The sequence below is a fragment of the Cornus florida genome, unplaced genomic scaffold, assembly GCF_030987335.1.
Source record: "Cornus florida cultivar Cherokee Brave unplaced genomic scaffold, ASM3098733v1 CherokeeBrave_3.0.0_Hap2_Chr11, whole genome shotgun sequence".
NCBI classification, from domain to species: Eukaryota; Viridiplantae; Streptophyta; class Magnoliopsida; order Cornales; family Cornaceae; genus Cornus; species Cornus florida.
This window is the reverse complement of record NW_026775581.1, coordinates 132,445,493-132,454,708: the sequence shown is the minus strand read 5'-3', so window position 1 is coordinate 132,454,708 and position 9,216 is coordinate 132,445,493. Positions and strand designations below refer to the sequence as shown.

Here is a 9,216-nt window from a genome sequence, read left to right as displayed (position 1 = left end):
TGTTGCTACACTCGATTAATTGTTTGATGACCACCATGACTATGGTGGTGGTGTTATTACCTTTGTTAGCTATATTTCTGTATTTGTTCATGAGAGTTACTTATGAAACTGTATCATGTTACTGGCTAACACCAAGACGCATCAAGAAAATCATGGAGACACAAGGAGTGCGTGGCCCAAAACCTCGCTTTCTAGTTGGCAACATCTTGGACATGGCCTCTCTTGTTGCCAACGCCACCTCCAAGGACATGGACTTCATCAACCACGACGTCGTCGGCCGTCTCATGCCACATTTTGTCACCTGGTCCAAACTCTATGGTACTTATACATAATATATATGCAGATGCTACATTTTTATTTAATTTCATCTCATAAGCTAGATAGCTCATATATATGCTTATATTTTTGTTAATTTTCAATTTTAATTTACAGGTAAAAGATTTATATATTGGAATGGTACCGAGCCACGCATGTGCTTAACAGAGACCGAACTCATCAAAGAGCTTCTATCAAAGTACAGTACCATTTCTGGCAAATCTTGGCTGCAACAACAAGGATCAAAGCATTTCATCGGCCGCGGATTATTAATGGCCAACGGAGAGGATTGGTACCATCAACGACACATCGTAGCACCGGCTTTCATGGGGGACAAACTCAAGGCAAATTATATATATATATATAGATATAATTTAGATTACAAAATGTATCACTTTCTTTTTATGTTTTGTGGAGTACTATATATATATATATATATATGTATGTATGTATGTATAAATTTTAATGTGACATGTATGGTTGGAATTGAATGGTTTATAGAGTTATGCGGTGTACATGGTGGAATGCACTAAGCAGATGCTCCAATCACTACAAAATGAGGTAGAGCTGGGTCGAGGTGAGTTCGAGATTGGCGAGTACATGACTCGGTTAACGGCCGACATCATTTCCCGGACCGAGTTCGATAGCAGCTACGAGAAGGGGAAGCAGATATTTCATTTACTTACAGTCTTGCAGCATCTTTGTGCACAAGCAAGTCGGCACCTGTGCCTTCCCGGAAGCCGGTGAGTTATCGTGTCAACGTCCACCTGATTTGATTTTTAGATTCTGTACTCCACAAAGGTCTATCCCTTTTACGTGGACCAGTTTTCTTGTTTTAATTTCTTTCACAGATTCCATCTTTTCCTTTAAGCTTCATCACTGTTTAATTAATCTTCCTTTCTTGTCCATAAACAGTCTAAGTTTGTTAATTTTGACTCCAACCACTTTACATATAACAACAAAAATAATAATTTTGTAATCTTTTCTCCAAGTAAGTTCATTAATGCATACACCATTAAATGATACTTATGGATTAAAACTATTTTTTTTTTTTTTTTGTTTTAAAAATTGGAGTAATTATTTTTCCTAGTATGTTCATTAATGCATACACCATTAAATAAAACAATTATATTTTTTCTTTTAAAAATGGGAGTAATTATTTTTCCAAGTAGGTTCATTAATAATGCATACACAATGAAATGGAGTAATATTTATGGATTAAAATAATTATATTTAGAAAAATGACAACCTGGGAAAATAAACATATTCTACAAGTAGAATAAAATGTGTTTAATTATGTGGATTCCACTTCATTTTTCATAATTCTTTGACTCTAGGTTAAATATCATTTTAATTAATTCCATATATATGTGTGTGTGTGTGTGTGTATTTTTTTAGGTTTTTTCCAAGTAAATATAATAGAGAGATAAAATCACTGAAGATGGAGGTGGAGAGGCTGCTAATGGAGATCATACAGAGTCGAAAGGATTGCGTGGAGATCGGCCGAAGCAGTTCTTATGGAAATGATTTGTTGGGTATGCTACTGAATGAGATGCAGAAGAAGAGATCAGGCAATGGGTTTAGCTTAAACCTACAACTAATCATGGATGAATGCAAAACCTTCTTCTTTGCTGGACATGAAACCACTGCTCTCTTACTCACATGGACCATTATGCTACTAGCCAGCAACCCCTCCTGGCAAGACAAGGCTCGCGCCGAAGTAAAACAGGTCTGTGGTGATGGTGCACCCTCTGTTGATCATCTTCCAAAGCTCACCTTGGTAAGCAAGAGTTAAATTATTATTATTATTATTATTTTGTTATTTTTTACCATGGTAGTGGTTCGATTTTTAATATTGCGTTAGAATCTTACAAACACATTGTGAATTCAGCATTTGCCATAATTATAAGTACAATAACTTTGTAGAGGGTACGGATTGAAGGGGGGAATTTAGACAAAATTGGGGAGGTGGGGTTTAGAGAATATTTTGTCACTAAGCAATGCTGGTGAAAGCTTATACCAAATTACTTCCTTTAAAAAAGTTCCTCTCTGGATGCTACTTCTACTGGTACCTACCTATTTTCTTTTTTCATTTACTAGTAATATAACCTCCACATAAAATTGTCTGAAAAAGAATATTATTTGTGAATTGAAGAAAAATCTGAATTCAATTATATTTAATATCAACTGTTTAGGTTAGGAAATTAATAAAAGTAATTAAACTAATCATGCCTGCAGCGGTTGATAAAATTAAATAGACTTTAGAATCATTTGGGGGCATGCTATTGAACTAGTTTTGAGAGTAGTAGTTGATAAAATATGTCAAGTGTCATGAAATGTTTTGGTGTATTAATAAAACTTATAAACATTGATTAAACAAGAACTCTTACATTAATTAATTATTTAATTTGTTTTTGCAGTTGAACAAGATCATTAACGAATCGCTTAGGCTTTATCCACCGGCTTCTGTGCTGCCTCGAATGGCCTTTGAAGACATCAAACTTGGTGACCTCCATATCCCAAAGGGTCTATCAATATGGATTCCGGTGCTTGCTATCCATCACAGTGAAGAATTATGGGGTAAGGATGCAAATGAGTTCAATCCTGACCGGTTTTCGTCCAAGACATTCGCATCTGGCCGGCATTTCATCCCTTTTGCTGCTGGTCCAAGAAACTGTGTTGGCCAAGCCTTTGCCATGATGGAAGCTAAGATCATATTAGCCATGTTAGTATCGCGGTTTAGCTTCACAATTTCAGAGAATTATCGCCATGCACCGGTTGTGGTGCTCACAATAAAACCTAAGTATGGAGTTCAAATCTCTTTGAAGCCATTGAACTAATAATTAATATATGAAAGATAGAGATATATTGGTTGAGGTTGACCTTTGGTTTTGTTGCTCTCTTCACTATTTTGTTTTTCTTTTCTTTTTTTCAATTATAGTTCTTAATTGTGAAGAGATAGAGATGGAATGATGCTTGTAAGGATTAAAGAAATGATATTTATTACAATAAAATGAGAAAAGCACATAGTATGATGAATTTGCTTTTTGGGGTTGTTATCTAAAAGTGTTTTAGAGATTAGAAATAGAATTAACTACAAATTAGTAAGCCTGATATATATGCCTACAGAGAAGATTAAAGAATGAAAAACACAAAGTGATGGGTAAAAGTGTTTCTTCTTTAATTTTGATGCTCCATAACACTTTTAACGATCATCATGGTTTGATTCTTCTTTCTTTTTGTACAACACAATTGATTTGACAAAGTGGTTAGCTTTCAATTTGTAAAATAGCCAAGTTGTTGTTTAACAAGGTACTCTATATTATTATTATTATTTTTTTTAAATTATATATTTTTTAGCTGATCAAATGGATGCTTTTTCTCAGCCACCGCAGCATCTGCCTATACCAGTCTGGGATTCTGCTCCTCCCACTACCTAATTTCTCTCTATTTTTTAGATTCACTAACAATTTATTTATTTCTCCTCACTGTCATTGTGTCATACACCACCCACGAGAAATTCCCATGCCACAACCATTAATGAAAATGCATGGTTGCCCTCCAATCCCTAGATGGTAGGTGCAGCTTCTAACAACCATACGTACACAGAAATTGTTAGATGGTTCTGAATTATATGGTTCACTTAATTCAATCAAAATTTTATAATAGAAAAGAATAAAAAGTGAATTCATGTTATCGATCTACTCTTGGTTCAATAAGTATTTCAATTTTTAATTATCAAAGTGACATTGAGATTTGAACTTGAATCACTTTAGCCTGATACCATATTACTAACCATCTACTAATCAAAAGTTAAAATTTTAGAATAAATGATTATTAACAAAGATATTAAAAGAAATTTGAAAGTGAATTTTGATTAGGCTGGATCTCCCCCGTTGTCCTTTGTTAAATTTTTGGTCCCAAGTCCTACCATATACATGACTACAACAATAATTAAGCCTTTTTTCCAATTACTTGAATGAGTTACATTAATTCTATATTTTCATTTTGCTATAATATTTAAGGCAAAATCTCAGTCAACTTGTGTATTCATAGAATCCATGTTCATATTGGTCATCACAAAATTTTAAATCGTTTATCAATCTACCTGACATACACCTCCTCTTGTATTCGGGCTTGAGATCTGCTGTGTAAAATATGCATGACTATTATAATATATTTAATGTGAGAGAGTAAAACAATATTTCTTAACTAAATAATAGAAAATCTAATTAAAACCCTAAATTACAGTTTGAGGCACATAATTTATTGATAAAAATAGCTACGATATTTAAAAAGCAACCCCTAGACTTGGGATCTTGCGGTATCTCTTCTTCTTTTCAAGGAGAAGAAAGATGGTTCAAGTCTCCCTAAAATATTGAGGGAATTCTTTATCACAAATGTTGAAAGGCGAATAAACCTCATAATCTGTTTCCGTGAACTTGTCCCACTACATACACTAAGATATTACCGAAAATATGACTTGTAACAAAAATAAATAAATAAATAAAAATAAATATTATCATTTGCTTTGTCATGAAGCTCCTTGCCACCAATAGGTCCAACTGATGGTGCACTGAATAAAATGAACCATGAAAACAAGTTTTAATTGCACAATTTGCAGCCAATCGAGCTTAGACTCTAAACCATCGTGCAATTTGGTTGGCGACAAGAAGCATCTTTTCATCATATGAAATTAAATTAGTTGTGTTTTAGACCATACAAAAAGTATTATACACATTGCCTTATAAACAAATGGCGTCTAACTTACAGGAAGGGAAAAAAAATTGGCAATAGGGTCTACATTTTTTTTTTTTCTTTTTTTCTTTTTTCTTTTGTGTGTGTCTTTGTGTTTGAAGGTTGGAAGATTTGTGTAGTTATTTAGTTGTAGAAGCAACAAAAACACTTCCAGTGCTTCCCAAAAATAAAAATTGTCATTGTCATGGTGTTGCCATAAAACCTTATTTGAAAAAGAACAATTCTAACTAATTTATTTATTATTAATATTTATAAATTCATGATGATATCAATTCTTACCGACATAAAAATTAGTTAGATTTATCCGACTATTAAATTCACTATCATCAATCTTAAAAAATTTCTACTGAAGTCGAGTAGAAATGAACCGATCTCAATTTCGGCTCGAGCCAAATTAGTCTTAAAAATCATGCCTTCATTCAAAAGCGCAAGCACACTGGTGCTAACCCAAAAGACAGGCATACCTACATCCCACTCCCTCCCCCGCCCAACCCCACACACACACACACACCAAACCCTACAAATTAGGCGCGTTATGACTTTATGAATTTAGAAATTTCCAAAATCTGATCAAAAGTTTGCTGCTCCTCCAAAGCGTATAAAGAAATCTGACTTTTGACTTGGGGGGGGGGGGGGGGGGGGGGTTGGGTTGGGGGGTTATTGTAATGAAAAAAAATATATGTTTTTATTAATAAAACTATAAAAAAATGGTAGTTTCGGAGTTAGTGTATGGCATGTTAGTGTTTGGTGATACATTATATATACACCTTTGTAACTAAAAGTATTTTTTGTTTTTTTAGTAGTAAAATTTTTTAGATAGTTTAGGAATTTTTTTTTTTATTATTATTTTTAATTATAATGGTAGTGTTAAGCACCTCATAATGCACCATCAGTGACCAGTTATATACAAGCTCACTCGTCTCATATATAACAAACAATTATCGATAAAATTCACTAGAAATCTTTTCAAAGGAGTGGAAGCCTTTATCGTTAGGCTATTCCCTCAGACGTGTATGTACAGCGCTTTGATTCCTTTCCTACCATTAGACAAATATGTGTTAAAATAAGATCGAGTACAAAGGAAGAATTTTGATAGTAGTAAAGAGAAGGTGTTGTTATCACAATATGTACAAATTTGTAAGAGATGAGAATTGACCAGTCATATACAATCTCACTCGTCCCACATGTAACAAACAATTATCGATAAAATTCATTAGAAATCATTTCAAAGGAGTGGAAGCCTTTATCGTTAGGCTATTCCCTCAAACGTGTATGTACAGCGCTTTGATTCTTTTCCTACCATTAGACAAATATGTGTTAAAATAAGATCGAGTACGAAGGAAGAATTTTGATAGTAGTAAAGAGAAGGTGTTGCTATCACAATATGGACAAATTTGTAAGAGATGAGAAAGTCATATACAATCTCACTCGTCCCACATGTAACAAACAATTGTCGATAAAATTCACTAGAAATCATTTCAAAGGAGTGGAAGCCTTTATCGTTAGGCTATTCCCTCATACGTGTATGTACAGCGTTTTGATTCCTTTCCTACCATTAGACAAATATGTGTTAAAATAAGATCGAGTACGAAGGAAGAATTTTGATAGTAATAAAGAGAAGGTGTTGCTATCACAATATGGACAAATTTGTAAGAGATGAGAATTGGTGAGGAGGACACTGCTCACAATCCTAGAAAGGAAACCCTATACATTCTTATCATAATCGTCATCATCCATCAATAACATTCACAAATTAAATTTTCACATTCAAAGACTAGTATTATTAGCATATATTTTCTACATTTTATGAAATATCCAGATAGGGTTTAAAGTCTTGCTAGAGCCACAATCTTGTCACATAAGGCATGAGCGTTCACACACAAACAAAATGACACTATAAATCCCTTAATTCCTTTTCTTATTATTATTATTGCTTCATTTAACTCAGCTCAATAATACACAATTGTAATTATTCAAATTTGAAAATAACATTCTTAATTATCAACTCTATCGAAAAGATCAATCAGACTTAAAATTTCCAATTTTAATGATTATTATTATTATTATTTTTTTACTACGATGGTGGAAGACGATGGATGGATCACTCCACCTTCTTCTAGTTTAGCATTGTTTATGTGGGATGGGAGACAACATTTTATGCATATATATTTTACACACTATCAAAACCATAATTTGAAGGCATTAAAACAAGGCTTTATGAAAATGACAACATTCTTTTGAGCCCACACATACATAAAAGAGATTATCCTATGATAATGATTAGATGTTAACCTTTTATTCCTTGTTATTTTTTTGTTGCACGAGTGGAATTCAGTGGCCAAAAAGTAGTGGGTTATAATTACACGAAATATCATCACAAAATTCTCACTTGGTAATACTCGTGTGTGTGTGTGTGTGATGTGTGTCAAAGTGAGGTCCCATCGTGGTAATGGCTTTGGAAAGTCAAAATGAGATATAATAAACCTTCTTCCGTGGACCTTAAGCACTCATTTCTTAATTAAAAAATTGCATAATAAATGTCAATTATGCATATCATCACCACTTTCAAATCCACCATCTTTAACCCCTTTAAAAACAAAATAAAAGAATTATTTAATTATGTCGTATTAGTGATAATTAACAATTGCTTTCGGTTTAATTAATGTCCTACTTGCCTAGAGACGATGTTTCCTATTAAAGAAATCAAGTAACATCTTTTTTATCATATAAATTAGTCTATCCTTCGTAAAATATTTTAATGATGCCTCGTGCAAACATTATATTAATTTATTGAAATTTAAAAAGAGGTCCATTAATATCTTACACCTGTCTTAAGGTATCGTCAAAAGTGATTGAAAATTAAGTTCATTGAGGAAGTGCTTGACCACTTCACATATTTATTCGAATTTAAATGAATTTGAAGTGAATCCCACTCCATAAAATTAAATAAAATATGAGAAATCCTTAATCTAGGTAGGTTTCATAATGATTTCTTATATATAGCATTTCACTCTTCCATAAATGTTATTAGTAATACTATATTTATAACTTTATATCATCTAATTCTATGTTTATAACATCATGTATAATACCTGTAGGACTGTCAATAATTGGACCTTCAACTTAACTAAATCAAAATCCAACCATCATATCAACTTAAATTCATCATTTTGAAACAGATTTCGATTTAAGAACATATTCTCTCAATTTGAAATACGTATATTTAAAAAAATAAATAAATAAAGGAAAGAGAAAATTGAAAAACAAAAACAAAAATTATAATAGAATTTGACTGATGAGTGGGAAGATCCTACCAGCATAAGCACAATCCATCCTACCAATCCGTAATAGATTTTGTGCTAAAAGATTTTGACCATCTTTCCGATTTAGACTAATTTGTTAATTGGATAAGCAGAACAAATCTAGAACATAAGCGTGACCTGTAGATTTTACCAACTTATATAATCATCTTCAATTAATCCACCATCTAATTATTCCATGGTAAATCAGAGAAATAAAAGAAATGTATTAGTACTGAGAAGAGGGGGGAAAAAAATTAACCCAAAAAAAGGAAATTAAACTTGGACAGTAAAAAATGTGGTGCTTGTGTAATGTGGAGGAGATGGACCACTTCGACCACTAGTACATGGAAAAAGTGGAATTGGACTGTAATAAATGATAAGCATCAACACTATTATCTAATTCTAATGCTCTTTTGGTTGGAGAAATTATCTCCCAAGGTCCTTTCACAATCTTTGGACTCAGTGCATGGTGACCACTTGCATCAATTACTATAGTTCCATTTGACTTGTGTATGATTGAAAATGAAATTACCTAGAACACATACTTACGTATCATGTGTGTGTGTGTATATATATCTACGCCAAGACGTACGTGCATGACCACCTTATGCATTACTTTACGTATGTCTATAGACTGTCTGGCTTCAAAATGTGACCATTAATATAATTAGTGCTCAAACCCAAGCCCAGGCATTCAAGACTAAAATCGATATTACTTCATATTGGAAACCTTTTAAATATTTTCAACATATATATATTGTTTCACACACACGTATATTTTCCCTTACAAAACAAACATAAACAATGCCTGCATAGGCAAGCAACACTACTCTGATTCAAA

General features: G+C 32.8%; 1 protein-coding gene across 1 annotated transcript; it reads left to right on the top strand.

The window, feature by feature from the left end:
- LOC132286811 (cytokinin hydroxylase-like) lies at positions 1-3,367 on the top strand. The gene is made up of 5 exons (XM_059789202.1): positions 1-318; positions 433-659; positions 817-1,058; positions 1,714-2,095; positions 2,736-3,367. The coding sequence occupies exons 1-5, from the start codon at positions 27-29 to the stop codon at positions 3,153-3,155; spliced, it is 1,563 nt and encodes a 520-aa protein (XP_059645185.1). The 5' UTR covers positions 1-26; the 3' UTR covers positions 3,156-3,367.
- The last annotated feature ends 5,849 nt before the right edge of the window (positions 3,368-9,216 follow it).

Bases quoted from the DNA above. Each gene is read 5' to 3' on its own strand.
- LOC132286811 (XM_059789202.1), top strand. From the start codon at position 27: ATGACCACCATGACTATGGTGGTGGTGTTATTACCTTTGTTAGCTATA. The intron at 319-432 runs GTACTTATACAT...TTTAATTTACAG, and splicing joins CACCTGGTCCAAACTCTATG to GTAAAAGATTTATATATTGG. The intron at 2,096-2,735 runs GTAAGCAAGAGT...TTGTTTTTGCAG, and splicing joins ATCTTCCAAAGCTCACCTTG to TTGAACAAGATCATTAACGA.